Source organism: Triplophysa rosa, linkage group LG1 (assembly GCF_024868665.1).
Source record: "Triplophysa rosa linkage group LG1, Trosa_1v2, whole genome shotgun sequence".
In the NCBI taxonomy this organism is placed as follows: Eukaryota; Metazoa; Chordata; class Actinopteri; order Cypriniformes; family Nemacheilidae; genus Triplophysa; species Triplophysa rosa.
Genome location: NC_079890.1, coordinates 1,830,694 through 1,849,465, shown reverse-complemented (window position 1 = coordinate 1,849,465; position 18,772 = coordinate 1,830,694). Strand labels below are relative to the sequence as shown.

At 39.1% G+C, this 18,772-nt stretch overlaps 1 protein-coding gene across 5 annotated transcripts in view; it reads right to left on the bottom strand.

Annotated features, from left to right (window-relative positions):
• Positions 1-18,772, bottom strand: part of cemip (cell migration inducing hyaluronidase 1) — a 95,981-nt gene that overhangs the window by 10,804 nt on the left and 66,405 nt on the right. For all 5 annotated transcript variants that reach the window (XM_057356065.1, XM_057356150.1, XM_057355909.1 and 2 more), the window contains exons 12-19: positions 9,301-9,470; positions 7,231-7,440; positions 5,482-5,687; positions 3,296-3,365; positions 2,925-3,053; positions 1,915-2,000; positions 1,548-1,679; positions 209-244 (exon numbers count right to left, since the gene is read on the bottom strand). In XM_057356065.1, coding sequence (XP_057212048.1) covers positions 209-244; positions 1,548-1,679; positions 1,915-2,000; positions 2,925-3,053; positions 3,296-3,365; positions 5,482-5,687; positions 7,231-7,440; positions 9,301-9,470 — 1,039 coding nt within the window. The remainder of the gene's footprint in view (positions 1-208; positions 245-1,547; positions 1,680-1,914; positions 2,001-2,924; positions 3,054-3,295; positions 3,366-5,481; positions 5,688-7,230; positions 7,441-9,300; positions 9,471-18,772) is intronic.

Sequence of the window (18,772 nt, the reverse complement as noted above, 5' to 3'; positions counted from 1 at the left end):
CATAAATTACATTCACACTCTCTCCAAAGCTACGACTACTTCTCCGCATCTTAAAAAGACTCCCATATAAGGCATTTTCCAATTACACTCGCCGAGTATTGCTCCATAATGAATTCGGCAAATACGAACGACTTCCATTTTTTCAGGCGGCTGAAATGTGTGCATAGAAAATAATAGAATAAAAGAAAATAGTGATTAGCGGGTTTACCTGGCGAGAGTGAGGCCTATTCCATTATCGGCGAACCTGCGTGCAATAGAGACGAAGAAACAGTCAATGGTGAGCGAACGCTGCAATAAAGCTCAGAGCGAACACAATCACAACCCACCGACTGAAACCATCAATGATTTATTCACCAATTCTTAGTCAAGTTATTTTACTGGAGCTGTGTTAGTTGAGATGATATTGAATTAGACTCTAAATATATTTCTTTTTTTCGCATTCGCTTTTAATTAAGACTTTTTCATTAACGTTCAAGCAGTCGATCTGCGATTCGTTCGTAAACGTTGAGCTTCGGGGTTGATTCAATTCCAGCATACAAACTCGGCAAATGACTTTACTTTTGTTAAATGTCCCATTCGGATTTGAATAAATGAGCTTTTAAGAAGGTCGTTCTCGATGATTTATTGATAAACACGCATCTGCTTAGAGGATTGTTGCGTCTCGCTGAACACAGACACCTGTGCGGGTGCTTTTATTCACACCGGCTTTTGCAATATTGACTGTTTTTCAATATTGTCTGGATCTGGAACAAACAAACAAATGAATAAAGACTGAATAGGTCTGTCACGAGGGCTGTCACAATTGTTAAATAATCGCCTCATCGCAATTATTTGACAAAATCGCAATTATTTCAGATAACTCACTGCACTCACTGTTACGTTCGAATTGAAATTTCTTCATCATTTGAGATGTATCAGTTTTGTATTTTTTGTGTTTATGAGTTTTATTAAAGTGATTCCAGATTTTCTGCATCTACACAGCAAGACGACATCATCCTCATATCTCAGTTTTTTCTGTTAAGACAGTTAAGGTCACTCTATAGGGAATGTTACTAGTACAGAATTTTTACATTTCTTAATGTATCTATATTTTATTCATTGAATAAAATAATTGTAAATAATCATTATAATTGTCAAAGCCTTTAAACAGACAATTAATCATCATAATCGCAATTATTTAATAGACAATTAATCATCAGCCAAATTTCATAATTGCGACAGCCCTATCTGTGACAAAAAAATAAAACTGGATTTTAACACAAAATTAAAATTAATATATAAATTAAGAAAGCCAAACCCTAATAAACATAAACAAAACATTAAACCATTATATATATATTTATTGACGAGGGCCACATGTTTGCAGCTCAGCCAATAGAATTAAAAACAATCAAAATGAAAAACAATCGCTTTAGTTCTACGATACAGTTTTTTGTATCGTGATATGTGACACATCGATATAACGTTTCAAGTGCATGTCACACAACCTGTCTATGTTAGCATCTACATATCTTGATTTGTTTCTGAGAAGTATAGAAAACACTTACTGGCAATCGTCCAGCCAAACATCTCCTCCCCTCAGCCAAGCACCATGGTCCTGGTTTTTATACGCTACAAAATGATGGATTAGAGCGGCAACTCTTGGTTTAAAGGGGTCTGCGTCCTGGTGCGGGCCATACCTTACAAAGAAGAGCTCGGCATGAATGCTAATCGATTAGCTAGATGGGTTTATACAGTATAAACTGGTATAAAACGTGCCAAATGGAGAAAGACATTTGACAGCTGCGGTAAAGGTGAATAATGACTTAAATCTTGGTTCGTTCCTCACACAAAGCCACAGTTTGAAATATGTTTTTATGGTATATTGTTATATGTTTTAAACATACTATATGGGAATAGTATGCCAACGCTCACCTGGCTCCTATGAGGGAGAGGTACGGCCTCTTGTCCTTCGCGTTAGCCTCGGTCGTCTTCACCCCATTGTCGAGGATCATCCCCGCCTAACAACACGCGTAATTTTAACATAAACTTCCCAAACTCAACACATAAAAAAACGCATTCATCAATTGTTTATTTGAAGCACACATCACATTTGCTGTCTTTGCTAACACTGTAAAACAAGGATAAAGTACATGAGTCATTTACGTTATATATTCACAAGTCAAGAAGTAATTGGACACAGCTGGGGTACCACATCCTTTTAACGAAACCTCACCACGTCACGCATCTAAAGCCATGGCTTCTAATTATACCATCGCTGTACACGAACAAACTCGATTTGAATACGAATGCGGTCATCAAACAACTACAGTAAAACATAGTTTCATCCTAACATCTGGTGTGAAATGAGAATTTTGTCAGTCAATTTCTTAAGTTAAGACTTTGCCTCTCTATCGCCATCTGTGTTTAAAACGCAAAATTGCAGGTTACTTACAAACTTTTCTTTATCGATACTTATCGATACCTAATCGAACTCATTGTAAAGAATACTCTGACTTTGCCAATTCTAAACCTTTTTTTTTTTTAAATGCCAACTTACACCAGAAAAAAATGACTCGTTGCTGTTACAAACACGAGTTCCTCTGGGCTCGGCCATACGCTTCTTCATAGTGACGGAAGTCCGTGCTATACTTCAGCGCAAACCCCTGGATGCTGGAAGCCTTAAATCATGCCTTGTTAAAGAGGTAAGTAGCTAGAAGCTGAAAATGAATTATATTTCAATTATGGCGGGCGCGTCGAGAGCGATGCCATAGATTACGGAAGGCGGATGCGAGAATGCGTTCACCCTCGTCCTTTTTTCAACAACAAGATTATCAATCTTTCATATCGGCCCTTTAATGGTCTATACGGAGCGCTCGGATACCCTCACCTATATCTCCCGTGCCGTGACCCACTTCCGCTCACAAAGACACACACACACTCACCCTGTAATTGGAATGAGCTCTGTTATTAATGAACAGCCCCATGGGTGTGTGCTCCGTCTTGCCAGGGGAGTACATGCCCTCTGATGGCCCGGTGGGGACGTGGTGGAAAATAAACCAGAATCCTGCTTCCTGCGAGACCACACACACAAACACACCGTACGGGCGAGAAAGAATGTAAGTCAGTACTAATGGCTCTCCTAATGGCCCAACGTATGACGAATGAACTCCCACAGCGGGACATACAAATATTCACACACACACACAAATAGATATGAACGCACAAACAAGCAGGGTAGGCGGAAAAGAGGTCCTGCTTGCATGGATGCGGCGGCACAGTTAATAAGGGGCATTGCCGTGGTAACGAGTCTCACCTCGGATCCGGCCGCGGAGCAGTTGATGAGATTGTTATTGGGGTTAGCTATCCAGAAGGTAGAGGTGGCGCTAAAAGAGAAAGAGAGAGACACTGATTAGATTCTGTGCCTTCTTATTGCTTCCTGCTTCCACCCAAACAAACACGGCTGACATTTACCACATGTCCATTTTTAACCTCAAACACATTATTTGCCTCCACTGTAACTAAACATGAACAAAATAAAAAGAGAGAGATTTCATTATGGAAAGGAGTGAGATTATTGTAATTTAATGCTTTGATGCTTCGGACGCTCGTTCTTTCTACATGTCACATAGCAAAGGTATAAATGAAGTGTTTATTTCCAAAATGATTTTCTAAAAGCACGTTTTTTATTGTTTTATTGTGTTAGTTAGCTGTATTTTTTGAATTAAAACAAACCAACTGCAGTTTGATTGATATTAATTGGAATGCACAATAAAAAAAAACACGAGTTTTGTTATCTCTTTTTGGAAATAAACTCTTCAAATACACATCCAGGTGTTTGCACTTATATAAATGTAAAAACATTAATATACGGTGTAAATGCACAAAACGGTGTATGCGTATCTGTTTTCTGTCCTTCTAAATTGGTGGAATTTTTGTTTTGCTTTTAAAATGCATTTCTATAAGTATTCACCCTACCCTAACACTGTATATGAATGAATTCAAAAGCACTATTCGAATGGAACGTTATTTACTTTCAACACCCCTTTTCCCAGCCCAGACACTATTGCCGTCAGAGTTTAGCAGGGCTTGTTATTTTAATTACCAAACATTATTTCAGGTTGGAAGAATGCAAGTGCATCTTAGGACAAAAATATCATCATCAAATAATTAGCACAGGCGGAAAAGATCATCACTGCGGTCACATGTTGTGTTGTTTTTTTCTGCAACAAGTCTTGATTAAATATTGAAATATAGGTTTGTTAGTGCAAAGGAATCAAAGGAAAACAGAGATTGTAACAATGACGTCTCTTAATTAATTAAGGTCCTTTCGTTGACTAAAATGTGAACTGACAAAACAATCAAATCCAAATTACGAGAATAAAGTTGTAGCTATGAATTTATAATTCTCACCTCGTCTGCAGATTTACGATGCTTTGACTTCATTTTTACTTTAGTCTCAAATATTATGACTTTTGATTCACAATGATATGACTTCATTCACATAATTGTGACTTTATTCTAGAAATATTACGACTATAGATTTACAATGCTAATTATATACGTACTTTATATACGTACTTCTGACTTTATTCAGAGTACTTCTGAGACTTTATCTCAAAATATTACAATTTGAATCTCGTATTGCTACAACTTTATTCACCTAATTTTGACTTTCTTTCTTTCGTATTCTTAAAATATTACAACTTTAGATTCACAACGCTATGACTTCATTCTAAAATATTAAGATTTTAATCTCGAATTGCTACAACTTTATTTGCTCAATTTTGGCTTTATTCTCCTAATATTACAACTTTAGATTCACAACGCTATGACTTCATTCTAAAATATTAAGATTTTAATCTCGAATTGTTACAACTTTATTTGCTCAATTTTGGCTTTATTCTCATAATATTACAACTTTAGATTTACAACGCTACGACTTTATTCACATAAATTTGACTTTATTCTAAAAATATTATGACTTTATTCTCTTGATTCTGGCTTTATTCTCAAAATTATACAATTTTAGAATCAAAAAGCTATGACTTCATTATCATAATTTTGATTTTATTATCAAAATATTAAAATTTTAGATGCATAACGCTATGACTTCATACTCGTAATTTTGACTTTATTCTCAAAATATAACAATTTTAATCTTGAATTGCTACAATTTGTTTGCATAATTTTGGCTCTATTCTCAACATTTCGACTTTAGATTCCCAATGACTTGATTTACATACTTTCGACTTTATTTTTCTAAATATTGTGACTATATTCTCATTATGTCATTCATGTTTTTAACTGGCATAAAAAACAGTTGTACAAATAGCTATTTACCCTGTTCAAAAGTAACAAAAACAGACTTCAATTTCAGAAACAGTATTCTAAAGCCCTGGCCTGCATCAACACCTATTTGTGTGTAAGACTCTTACAGTCTTTTTCAGACCTCTTCGTGACTCTACAGACCTCCATACCCCCCCCCTTCTCTGGGTTTACCTGCAGTCCTGCCGCGGTTTAGCCACGTATCCAGGATAAGCTCCGTCCGTTATGTATCGGCACATCTTGCTGTCTCTGTCGGAGGGCAGAAGAGTGCTCGCCTTCACCAACAGACCCAGACAGTGATCAAACGTGTTCCTCTCCTCTGGCCCGTCCTCGGTAAAAAAGCAGTGCCCTAAAGAGTCGTATCCCACAACGTCCTTCACCTACGGAAACGTTAAGAACATCAGAAGAGCGAAGATCAGGTTTGACTTTAAGGCGTTCGCTCTTTAAAATAATAGTTATAATTGGGATCACAAAGGGTTTTGATGCCACAGGAAAGTTTCAACAAGGAAGTTTTTCTTTGGAGAACCGTCAATGTGGGGAAGTTGGACAAAATGCAGAAACCCATACACTGATCTGAAGAACCTAAGATCTGTAAAGCAAACTAACACGAATAATGCACAGCTCGATACAGCATAGACCAGCATCTAGCCTCTATTCTCAAACAGAATAAACGCTCGCCTGCATTTCTAAAAGACCCAAGTGAGGCTGAATTACTTCATGCCATGCGACCGCATCCAATTCCAGCTGCTCGGCGTGATCCGGCAAACAAACAATTTTTGGGGCTGAAAGCAATTCCAATAATCCCTTCTGAGAAATGGGTGAATTGTAAATCGGCGCGCGATACGACTACCACTGGGCAAAAGAACATTTAGCCTTGTTAAACGCATTAAAGGCAACCAATGTCAGATGCCCCCCTCCGAAATACAATCTAAGCATCTATCGCCGACGAATAATGCGGCTCTTTCTACCGTGACACCTTCACCATCTCATCTTTGAGGAAAAGAAAGCGTTTTACAGCCTCAGTCCTGCATCCAAGGACAGATCACTGTACGGTTAAATGCAAGTGTCATGTTTTGTTGAAGTATGACAAACCTTATCTCAGTCATTCAAGTAGTTTGAATGAAAAAAGCCAAGTGCACTGTTGGGCTCTACGCTTGAGTAGGTGGAGGTGGCATCTCTTTGATGAAAACAATGCGTGCCGATCGCTGGAGTCACATCTGCGTCACGTCGCAACGTGCCATCTTGTGCCATGAATAAATGGTGAGATGGCGACAAACAATGCATGTCCATCTGACATGAATAATTCATACTGCACTCACATTTTGCATTCGTAAAAATCGCATTTTGCCTACAATAAGTTATCAAACGGTGACGTTTCAAATTTAAGCACAGAGGACTTTAGAAGATTTGTAATACAGCAAAAGAAATATGTTGGTGTTTAAAGTCCCAGTGAAATTAAAAATGACAATTCCTTTTTTTCATGAAATATTGCAGCGTTTAGTGTAAATAGTATCAATGTAGGTCATTCTCTTTTTAAAATTTGTGTGTCCTCAAAATCTTCAGTTAAAATCTGAAAACGCACTTCCGCCCTCTAGTGACTATCAATCTTAAACGGCTTGGGCGGAGCATCTGATAACTCCTCCTGTTCAACTGTCAGTTTGCTTTTATACATCCAATCAAATTGCAGAGAAAGACGAAAGCCACGCCCACTACTTTTCTTATTCGAAATTCCATTAAACTCTGAAATGTCAAAATACGGAAGTAAAAATCGATCGCGACTTCCGGCTCACGGGGACTTTAATGGTATCGTTTTGTCCTGTTTGGCGCTTGAAAACGTCAGTGCAGTTCAGTTGACGCAGAAGATTTTTTTCAACCTCAGATTAATCTTGAAGGATTGTCATCACTGAAAGTTATGAAACTCACCAGCAGCCCGTTGGAGCCGTGAATAGTGACACATCGGGAGAAGGAGTGATGAATGGACAGATCTTTCACGTATGTTGGCGGGTCATAGCCTCCCTTCTGGTCCACATCTCCATTCATATGGAAGTGGACGGAATAGTGACCCATAGATTGCTGACCCATGTGCATAAACTCCACCCCCTGCACATGCACCGACCGGAAACCTCGCTCCATCTGAAGAGAAACACAGAACTGAATGACATCCAGAATGGTTTGCACTTTTCTGCACTTGTATAAAATGAACAACACAAATGTCATATAATTCAACGTTTCGTTGACAATTCGTTCGTCTCAATACGAACTAAATGAAGGAATTTGAACTCGGAAAGTCTAGATGAAGGAATGTCAAAAATGAAAAAAACTGAAAAGAAAAGAAAGTGAGAAATGTAAAATCACCATTTCACTCATCTGGCAGAATGTTCGCTTTCACATCTCACGTTTGCCTTTTTTGCGACCTCCGTCACATTGTTTTGAGCCGGAGCGTGTGAAATATGTCACATGTCATATCTGTGCAATGCCGCAGAATGCAAACCAGAGGATTTCCAGAGGAAGATGTCAAAAACTGTGCCTTTAATGTCCTGTAGGACAGTCAAACTTAGTTTTACCAATTCCACCGTCTGACATTTCTTTGAATGTTTCAACAATCGAGCTATCCTGGTGGATATCATGTGATAATGAATGTGACAGCCTTAAAAGTCAGTCCAATGTTTAGTGGGTTCCTTACTGTAAAATGGAAACAATTTGAGGTTTGCTAGGGATATTTTCCCAGCCTTTCGAAACAAAAATATTGGGAATATACTGGAAAATATAATGCAATATATCAAAAATACATTTCCATATATTGAAACCAAGTGGTTGTATTTTTCAGTATATGAAAAGCAACTATTATTTATGTATTGTTCAATATATTGTAATATCGTAACGTTCGTATTGTATTATTCTATATTTTTTAAATAAATATTAAATGATTTTATATATTGACAGGAAAATATATTGTCTTTGAATAAGAGTAATGCTTCCTCTACAAACATGGACCATCTTTTGTTATTTTACTGAATCCATTTGAAAAAACTAAAACTTTTCCACCAAACGTTATTAAAAACAACACCTCAAACACTTGTGACCACTATGAAAATAGTCAATTCACCCCAAATATGAAAACAGTCGTTCCAAACCCACACGACTTTCCTCACAAAATACTGAATATAGTGCACAAATTGTACGGGCTACTTTTGTTCAGAAAACTATATTAGTGTCCACACCAGCGGATTATAATGTGATATTTATTGCAAGCTTGCATGCTGCCGTTTCACATTTTTAAATGTGTGAGCCCTTTAAATTCAAATAGATTTTGATTGGCTGTCATCATCTGCTATTCTTTACAATTTAGAAAATTCATTTTGAAAAAAATGATAATATTAAAATATTGTTATCATTATTTTAATGGATGTAAAAGGCTTCTTTCATATACCTTGTTAAAACATCAGTGCTGATTAGGACGTGGATGAAATAATTGCGAAAAAAATGTCAATTTTGGGATGTAACAACAGTTTACATGTTTTTACGTGATCACTCCTGAAATCATTACTGCTGGGTAGTTTTTGAAGACAGGTTGGCCTAGTTGTTCCAAGCAGAAATGTCTTCGTGAATGGAAACGGGGCAACCTTCTCCTGACAGCAAGGGTGAGGAGGGGACGGGAACAGTCAGATCTGGGCCAATTACTCGAGAGGTCAGCTGCTGGAGTCGCCCCCTCACACACACACACACACACACACACACACACACACACACACACACACACACACACACACACACACACTGACAGTCTCTTTACACGCTGTCGGGTTCACATGAGCTCAAGCCAGAGAATATTCCCTTCGGCTTGTTTGACAGAGTGTTAATGTCGAGCTGGAGGTGCCGTCGTTGCAATAACTCCCTCTGAAGCTGTGAATGTTCAGATGAGCTTGTGGACAAAGCAAATGTGGGTGGTACTTGGCTTTTGAGAAATGTGTGCTCGATGGGATAAGGGTGTACCTTGAAATGTCCACCGAACGTGTCAAAGGAAAAGAATTTGCAGGCGTCGTTGTCATAACAGGTGGGCTCCATCTCGCCTCTGATCAGGATGTTTCGACTCAACAGGCCGACCTCCGCACGCATGTCCACACCATCCACCTCCTCTCCCATGTGAAGGTACGCTGCTTTACCTGGAGGATGTACACAAAACAAATACACACACAGTTTACACACATCAGCCTGCTGTACGTGCACTACCACAACAATTACTTACAGCTAGTAGGGATGTAACGATTCACCGTGAGCCGGTTGAAAATCGGTTATAATGAGTGACGATTCAAATCGGTTGAGGTGTGAACTGAATCGCAATACATTTTTTGAACAGCAGGGGCCGCTATTTTCACTGCAAACCTAAACGTGGACATGCTGATATTTCTTAAATGCAAAAAAATCCAAGAAAAGCTCAGACAGTATTAGTTTGTTTATATTAAAGAGACTTTTTCTATTATTAATTTGTTATAAAATTGCAGTTTAGTTTTGTTATTTGAAATAAAACATTATTTTATTATACAAAGAAACGTGAAGCATTTAAGAAATAATGCAAGGGAAGTTGTTCATTTCTAATTTGTTTCAACTCATTTTGTAAAAATAAATCGTCAGTAAATCGTGAATAAATCGCATCGTGAGATCAGAATCGTGACTCGCATCGCATCGTGAGCTGAGCGAATCGTTACATCCCTAACAGCTAGCATTCCATACAGTTTACTATGTGTATATTATGGAAATGTGTGTATTGTATATTGTGTACAATTGTCTATTATTTATTGTATATTGAGTAAAGTGTGTATATTGTTGTTATGTATATTGTACATTTTCATATCTCTATTGCACAGAGTCTTGTACCTAAGAATTTCACCATCAGTACACTTGTGTACATGATGTGTGACATTAAGGAGATTTGATTTGATTACTAAAATACACGATAAAACATGTTTTCTGACCGACAGACATATCGGTAGACAGAATCGATAGACAGACAAAACAGACAGATAAGATAGATAGATAAATGGATGGATGGATAGGATAGATAGAATAGATACTGTATATAGACAGACAGATAGTCAGACAGAATAGATAGATAGACAGACAGACATATAGGTAGACAGAATAGACAGACATATAAGTAGACAGAATAGATAGATAGACAGGACAGACAGACAGACAGACAGACAGACAGAGACACAGACAGACAGAGACACAGACAGACAGACAGAGACAGACAGACAGACAGACACAGACAGACAGACAGACGCAGACAGACGCAGACAGACAGACAGACACAGACAGACAGACAGACAGACACAGACAGACAGACACAGACAGACAGACAGACAGACAGACAGACACAGACAGACAGACAGACACAGACAGACAGACAGACAGACAGACAGACAGACACAGACAGACAGACACAGACAGACAGACACAGACAGACGCAGACAGACACAGACAGACAGACAGACACAGACAGACAGACAGACGAACAACTGAGAGAGAAACTTAAGAGTGAGACAGAGATTAAGAGACCGACAATAGATAACAAAATATATTTAAAAGGCTGAGGGAGAAAATAGGCCAAATGAGAGAGAGAGGAGGGGGAGCTTTCCTTAGTTATCTTACATTTTTTGTTTCTGAATTTCATGGCTCAAATTGGAATGGGCACAGAGGGAGAGCGAGAGAGAGAGAGAGAGAGAGAGAGAGAGATGTCAGTCGTGCCTCAGACTCTCTCCTCTCCTGACCCAGATGCTGAGGAGAGCGTTCTGATAATCACAAACAGAGAAGCAATGCTCCCTGGATTCCTCGGGCAAGCCCCGAGAGACTCCGCAATGTTGACAACTGCTTCTCCTATAATGGACGGATTCATTTTTTAACATCACTACAGCCATTATTTTCCTAGAGTCTGAGTATTCTGTTGACATGAGAAAGAGCTGCAAATCTGAGAGGAACATGACATGAGATGCTGCGAGTTCTCAAATGTTTCCCTTACCATGGATTGCTGGTCAACAAAAAGTTGTCTCTTGCTTAACCAGAAAGACTGCTTTTGCGCAGTGACGTTAGATCTGAGGATGCGACTTCATTCTTGCTTTTTTCTAATAATCGTATGGTTTCATCCATTCGCATTCATTCAAAATTGCTATCCTGCAAAATGGTTACAATGTCTCGTTACATCAAGAAATAATGTTGATACGTCAACGAATCGTAACTGAGGACTCAATCCAGTCTCCTAGGCTTTGAGAGAGCAACCTGTGAGCAATAAAATAAAGACAGGTTTCCTATCCCAGACAGGTAGGTCTCTGCAATTTGTCCAACAGAGTTTATCTGGCACAAACACCGGTTTAATTATTGTGCGGTGTTCTATTGAGCGCATGCTGGCAAGACAAATGCACATCTATTTCTAATCGCACAAATCGGTCCACGACTCGAAAAGCACCATCAGACGAGCTGACTGCCAGCTGGCGTGAAGCAGACAGATGAGGCGAGGGTGAAAGTTCACAACGACACTTTGACAAACAGAGGTCAACAGACTGCAAGTGCTTCCCGGTTCTGTTAGGTGACGGGAGGGCGAATCCGGCAGATGGGACCCTTTCCATCACCAATTGTGTTTAATATTTTAATGCAAAAAAACCTGCACCACAAAACCAGTCATAGGGGTACATTTTATGAAATTAAGATTGATACATCATCTGAAAGCTGAATGCATAAGCTTTCCATTGATGTATTTCGTTAGGATAGGACGAAATTTGGCTGAGATACAACTACTTAAACTGGAATCTGAGGGTGCAAAGAAATACAAATATTTAGAAAAATGGCCTTTAAAGTTGTCCATCAGAGGCGCTGTGGCAGGCTGTTGCTAATCTTACATATTATGCCTTTAATTCTCTGCGTAGCACAGCTCAAAATCTTGTACGCGTGACCTGCTGAGGTCTCCTCTCGGTGAATGAGACTCTTTCGTCTTCTGCTCTTTCTTGTGGACTGACAGAGTTTGAATGGCTCGGTCAAATCCATTTAACTGATAACTTTGACACCTAGAAAGGACGTCGCAGTAATGTGAAGAAATTCGTTCGTTATGTTTCTGCGGCTCAACCGGCAGAGCATGCAAAGGTCAATGGTTTGATTCACAGTTACACATGGATTTACAAATCTTTAAGACCTTGAACGCCGTACACGGCTTTGGACAAAAACATACGGCAAATGCGTAAACATAGTATGTTAATAAATCAGTTAAAGGTGCTGTCTGTAATAAATATACTGTGTTGAATCAAAACATTACCTTGATATGTTCGTAGACATTTAGGAAACATAAATTCATATATCGGTTAGTCCAAAAACAATGCTATAGCCAGTTATTCTACTTTGAAATGTGCGTTCCGTGCCGAAATGTCTGTTTTTGTTTTGGTACGTGTGACCCCGCCCACTGACGATTTTCCCACTAGTGTCTTTCGACAGCTCGGTTAAAGGAAATGGGGAACTACTTTCTTCCGCCACGAATCCAAGCCCAGCATAACAGTTAAACCTCCGCTACTAAGTCCAAACAATGTCTTCTGTTAAATTCGCAGTGCACGCGTTTATATGTCGGCTATACCAAACGAATTAATGTGCAGTTAGTAATTTCATATCTTGTTTATTGTATGCCAGTTTTACAAAAAAAAGAGAAAGCATCACAGAAGTAAACATTCTGGAAAGGATAAACTGCTTCGTGTGTTTGTTTGCTAGCAATGTAACTTCTTCAAACTAAAGGTCTTTGCACATACAGTCCGAAATTTTCATATGCGTTTTTTCGTATTTGGCTCTCGTTTGTACGGTGTCTCTGAATTGTTAAAAAAGGCCTCTCAAAACGATTGCTACGGATGCAAAAAACGCAGAAAATCGAACCCAGTCCGATTTTTTTATGACGGACGAAAATATGGGAGGCAGTGTGTAAATGTGATTGACGCAACGTGAGGTCGTATTTATTTTTTAACGTGTGGAAATTTCGGACGCAAATTTCGGACTCAATGTGCGATGGGCTTAACGCAGTTGCGAATACAGCATAGTCCGAGTTAGTTTAGTGACGGAGTGATACAAACGGCTCAACGGCTATCAGCCAATCAGATTCGAGAACTGATGTATAATTGCAAACAACAAAACCACTGCAAACATATAAATGATAAACTTGAGCGTCGAGTATGAGGAGGGGCGGGGAAAAACCCTTACCGATATTTTGTACTGCGATACCAAGCTCAACCTCTAGGTGTCAATGTCACAAACGGCTCCTTTAACTCAGCTGGTTGTCAGTTACAACCCAGAAGGAGATTGGGACAAATGTTCTCTCTCACAAACGATTTGGGAACCAGCTAAAAGCATGTTGCGTAGAAAAAGCTGTCGGCATGCATCACTTTTCATGTCAGAACAGATGTGGTCAGACATTCATAACCCACGTATACAGTACACACACGCACACACTTGCCCTGACGCTCCAACACATCCATACTTCACCCAAATAAATCAACAGCTAATCCACAGTCCAGCAAAACTACTCAGCACTCATCCGCGCCCCGCTAAATAACACACAGAAGAAAGATGTTCTATCAACACCCCGTGGCGTTTGCTTTTGAAAACATACAATTAGGGTATGAATTACCGAGGGTGTCTGTTCGAAAGGAATGATCAAGGTTTAATACAAGTTTACCTCTGTCAACCGTACCTTTGACATCTGTGAAAGCAAACACAACTTGCGTGTACAGTGATGCACTACGGGGCAAGGCATTCCAGAGGAATCTCAAAAAGCGTGGTAAACTAAAGCAAATATTGTTTAGTAAAAAAGTCTGCTTTTAATTAGATTTAAAAAATGTGCAATCAATATTGAATTCGTCATTTCATTTTCTCACAATGCACCAGATTGCCGCAATGCATTATGGGGTTGCTTTATCCACAATGGCAAAATGGGATGCCGCACTGCAATTTAATCAAAAGAATGCATGTCAGAATGCAACATATTTAGTCCCAAGTAGTATTGAAATTGTGCACTTACAAGTATAGTATACTTCAATTGTACTTAAACTTTACTTAAAGGGCTAGTTCACCCAAAAATGACATCATTTACTCACCCTCAAGGCATTTTGTGGGATCTGTAAAACCAAACAGTTTGGGAACCATTGACTACCATTGTAGTTTGTTTCCTACTATGGTAGTCAATAGTGCCCCAAAACTATTCGGTTATTAATACATATTTGGACCAACTTGATGGTGAGTCCACGACGACGTCGTTTTCATTTTTGGGTGAAGTATTCCTTCAAGTTTGCTTAATATAATAACTTTTTTTCATAACAGCACCATATAACACCGTTGTCTACTTCGACAGCTCACAAGGTTCCAGAACAGAGTCGCTGTACTATTCTCATACTCCATACAATCAAGATCATTTTCAATCTCAGAGAAACAGGCGCACACTTCGCTCAGCGTGCGAGTGGCGTCTTCACCGATAACTGGAGAGGATTAAATGAGTTTCCTCAGGGCTGGAAAACTGTCTAATGGCTTTCATGAGAGTTTCATAAGCGAGATGAATCAAAACCACCCCGGCGCTTCCGTATCAAAGACGGAAACACAGACAGACAAGCCATCGGCATTAATCTCCGATGAACGCTTCATTACTGTCAACGTCTACACGCGTGCGTGTTCCAGAGGAATGTGCTGATGAATAAGGCAGACGCCTTGTTTTTCGTCGCATCATTCCTCGCTCGCCATCGCCCGGTCGAGACAAATGAAAACTCAACAGGTAATGAATGTATGACCTCCGGTCTGGGGTTCAGAGAACGGACACGTAAACATGCGTGCTCAAGTGCGGTGTGCAGGCACACTTGTATTGGGTGTCATTAAGGTCTTAATTACAGAGTCTATTGTGAAATTAGCCAGTAAACACACACATTGGCATTCGCACACGCTGAATAGCCAGAGGTAGTGACAGAAGGATCTACGTGAACAGCTTTTTAAAGCGGTGTCCGTGTTTAATTAGCGTGTGTGTGTGTGTGTGTGTGTGTGTGTGCAAGAAAAGTCACAGTGATTTGCCCACAAGCTGAGCAGACCTTGACTTGTACTCTTCAACAATAGAGGTATATATAGTATTAGACATCATTATCTTTCATTCAGTTATGGAGACTCTAGGGGTGATTTTAATTCAGGTCGGCTGGAAAAAACAGCTCGGAACAAAACAGGTGCTTGCATGCATACAGCACATGTGTACTAGTGGACAAAACCCCAGCACAGACTTTTAAAGAATATTTATAACATTCAGTACCTCATTAATGTTAAAGTTTTAGCAATTTTGGTATATGCTTTTGTCATTCTATAATTATTTTTTTATATTTTATGTTGCTGTATAAGATTGATTAATTTTGATTTTAGTTTTATTTTAGGTTTTGTTTTTGTTTATTATTATAATTTCAGTGCTTTAAACTTAATTCAGTTTATTTTTGAGGCCACATTTCAATTTTTCATTCAGTTTAAGTTTTCCCAATAATTTTTAGGTCAACATTTTATTTGATTTTAATGAACAGAAGCGTTTTCAAAGTTTTCATTTTAGTAAACTAAAAGAACATTGTTCCACACTGAGGTAAACGAAACTCTACTGGGTATTGTAAAAGTGGGAGGAGTCATGTTGGCGCCGTTGGTCCGGCTGACTGGGCGCCGATGTGCTCGCGGTCATTTCCCGGCTCCTGTACCATTCTCTCTCATCCCATCATTTCCTGTCTCTCTACGCTGTACTGTCCAGCAAAAAAAACAACTATAAAAAACTATAAAAAAGGCCAAACAATAATAAAAAAAAGTTTTCTGCACTAAGTTCCTGTTTTGGTGGTTATTACATCAACGCATCAAACAAAGCTACATATTTCAAGGCACTTCAGTGGGTCTTTAAGCACACTCAAATCACCCTAGCAACACCCTAGCAACCACCAACCAATGCACAAGTTTCCAGAACATACTTAAAACGCAATATGCCGAATGCTAAAAACACCTTAGTAGCTGCATAGCAACACCCTAGCAACAGGGGCAGTCCCAGGGTGAATGGATATCCGGGGCTTAGCCCAGAGACATCCATTTATGATTTAGAATATACATTTCTCGTCTAAAAACATTTTTAAAATGCGAACTGCGCCACTTTCTAATTTTTGTGTAACCGCTCGGAAGCTTGCGCTGTAATGGTGTCTACCGTTGCTATGGATACCTGGATTTTCAGCACCGACGCACCTGGAAAAAAAGAGTGTGTCAAACATGCGCGCCATGACCACGTTGCTTCCTATTTGAGTGCACTTGCTGCATGTCTACATTTAATATAAACAATTTGTGCACGTAAAAGATCTGAAATGTGAACGGTCCCAAAGTGATTCGTACAGGCATGGTAATAAAACCATTTGACTGAAAACATTCGGGGCTTCCACCCCTTGTGTCGCCCCTGCCTAGCAACCACCCACATTACCACAGCATTGCGTTGGTTCAGGGTTTATAACTCAGTCCGTTTACTCTATTTAATAAACTTGTACACAGTGCACAGTCGTCTTGACAACATACAGAGTTGATGCGCAACACAATTAAAAACTATTATTTGGCAATAAAATAAATAAGAATATTGCATTTTAGAAATGCTGACTTTATTAAAAATGCGCGGAACTTGGCTAGCCTTTAACAGTTTTGACAAAGTTTCAAACACAATCATCCGAGTGAATCATCCAAAGAACTGCAAACCATCAATGTTCACCTGAACAAACATTACAACAATGAACAACAACTAGCAAATGCTCATAAGTGTAAACGTGCGCAGGAGCAAACATGTTCGTTTTTAATAAACAGCAGCAGTTTGGTCTGGTGCCGTGAGTCACTCTGCAGACGTCTTAAGGAAGCGAGCGGCTGACTCTACTCTTAAAATAGAACCCAACAGAGAGATGTCACACAGAATTATGGGGAGGCTGGAGATGAGGAATCAACAACGGAACAGATGGAAATGCTCTCAAAGATGGTATTTTGGAGAGAGCGACTTAGAGCTAGACAAAAAATAAGAGTAAAATTGAAAACATTATTTGAAAGGAACAATAAACAGAGAAACTGGCTGATGTTTTTCAGGTCAAGAGAGCCACAATTTGGATTTGCGTGTTGAATCTTATCTTTAGGACTTTAGGATGTTTGGGACGATATATTTTTGGCAATTGTCAGCATTAGCATGGCACCCAATGTTTGACGTTCTTGAACAACAAATAAAATCTGTTTAGCTTAAACTAACCTGGTCTCAGAGTTGGTCTGTTTTGATGACTCAAATTGGATGTCAATGGTCAATTGTTAGCCAGTCAAGTCCGTTCAAACCAGTTAAGAAACAATGTTCGTCAAAGATTTTATTTTATTTTAACAATTTCTGAAGAGAATTTAAGTGGTGCGTTTGTGCTTAAACTCACCCTGGTAGTTGCCAGGGCGTTGCTAAGTGCTTGGCCAAGTATTGTGACTGGTTGTTAGCATGTTGCCATACAGCTGCTAAGATGTTATGGTTGGTTATTTATTGGCTAAAGTCAAAAGAGTCCATGTGACCAAGCCTCAGGTCCATCAATATTGCTCAGGTACCTCCATCAAAGTAAACCTTTTGGATTTTTGTACCTTTGACACAAAGTCTAAATTCTTAGTAAAGTACAGCTTATTCAGGCTTCCACCTTTCACAATAAAAGATGAATAATATAGATTCAAACACATGAAAATGAGCTGATATGGAAAATACGTCTTTTCAAGGAACTGGTCTCCTCTTTTTCTTCAGTGATTCAATACGTTAATATCTTACAAACATTTATTCATTACGCCTGATCAATTCTTGTTACCCTAGATCTTGGCATGTAAAAAATATCTCACAATGTATTTCTCTCAAAATGACTTTTCCTAATCTTTCATTACGTCTTCTCTTTTAAGTACTCGGCTCCTTTGATATGCAAAGGATGTTTGATATGCAGCCCTTTGTTTTCATTCATTCTCAACACGATTGTAATGGAAAGCTGGATTAAAAATGCAGCAAATAAAAACCTTCATTTAGCAGACCACACATGACAGAAAAGGAACATGACATCAGAAAAAGAGAAACGTTCGGCTGTTATCTGACAAGAGCAATTATGTTGAAGCCCTGCAAGTTAATGTATGGAAAACGAGGGCTTTTGAAAGCCTCAATGGGAAAGTTTCACGTTAACGCCACAAATCCTGACAACTGCTAATTTACTCTGAGCAATGGCAATGACAGGCGGTGGATTTGAAAAGGGACTGTGTTTAAAATATACATTTCAAAACTGCTTATACGTTTGGTTAAGTCACACGATCCCCGTGGCTTTCGCCGTTGATTTCCATGTATACATATTGGCAAAGTCTCCATTCCATGTCGAATTGAATGTGTGATGTCATAATGGCGGCTGACCAGCGGCGACGGAGGGCATCC